The 492-nt window shown below is 37.0% G+C and overlaps 1 protein-coding gene across 1 annotated transcript; it reads left to right on the top strand.

The window, feature by feature from the left end:
- VCUG_02761 (uncharacterized protein) lies at positions 1 to 228 on the top strand (the record flags this gene model as incomplete). Its single annotated transcript, XM_008077581.1, has 1 exon — positions 1 to 228. A coding segment is annotated over one exon (219 nt), but the record flags the coding sequence as incomplete, so codon positions are not given.
- Positions 229 to 492: the final 264 nt, after the last annotated feature.

Genomic DNA, 492 nt, shown 5'->3' on the forward strand with positions numbered 1-492 from the left:
GCGAGTGCAATTAAAAATATCAGGATAATGGGAATTAATGCCGATAAAAAAGAAAATCTTGGTGAGTACGTGTATGAGGGAGCGGGTAGGTATCAAGAATTTGAGCTGCACAATGATACATCCTTTGAAGCGCTCGATTTTTGCATTTTGTCCAATCATGGCGCGAGGGACCACACGTGCGTTTACAGGATTTATGCATTCGCCGAGGAGGATACGTAGAAGAAAATACCATTTTTACTCCATAAATAAATATATCGTACACCAACACACTATTTTTTGTGTTAAGAAGTTATTCTATTTTGATTTCCTGAGCAAATGGTAGTCATTAAAAAGATTGTAACTACACTCGTTCATCACAACAATACGTTGTAACGTATTGCTTTCCCTAGATTCGCATCAATTCTCAACTTATTTGGCATGCTAGTTTCGGTTGTGCATTTTCTGGTATTAAATTAGCCAAAAACAGCAATGCAGTCTTTGAAAAACAAGAGA

The sequence above is a fragment of the Vavraia culicis genome (assembly GCF_000192795.1).
Source record: "Vavraia culicis subsp. floridensis unplaced genomic scaffold supercont1.311, whole genome shotgun sequence".
Lineage (NCBI taxonomy): Eukaryota > Fungi > Microsporidia > Pleistophoridae > Vavraia > Vavraia culicis.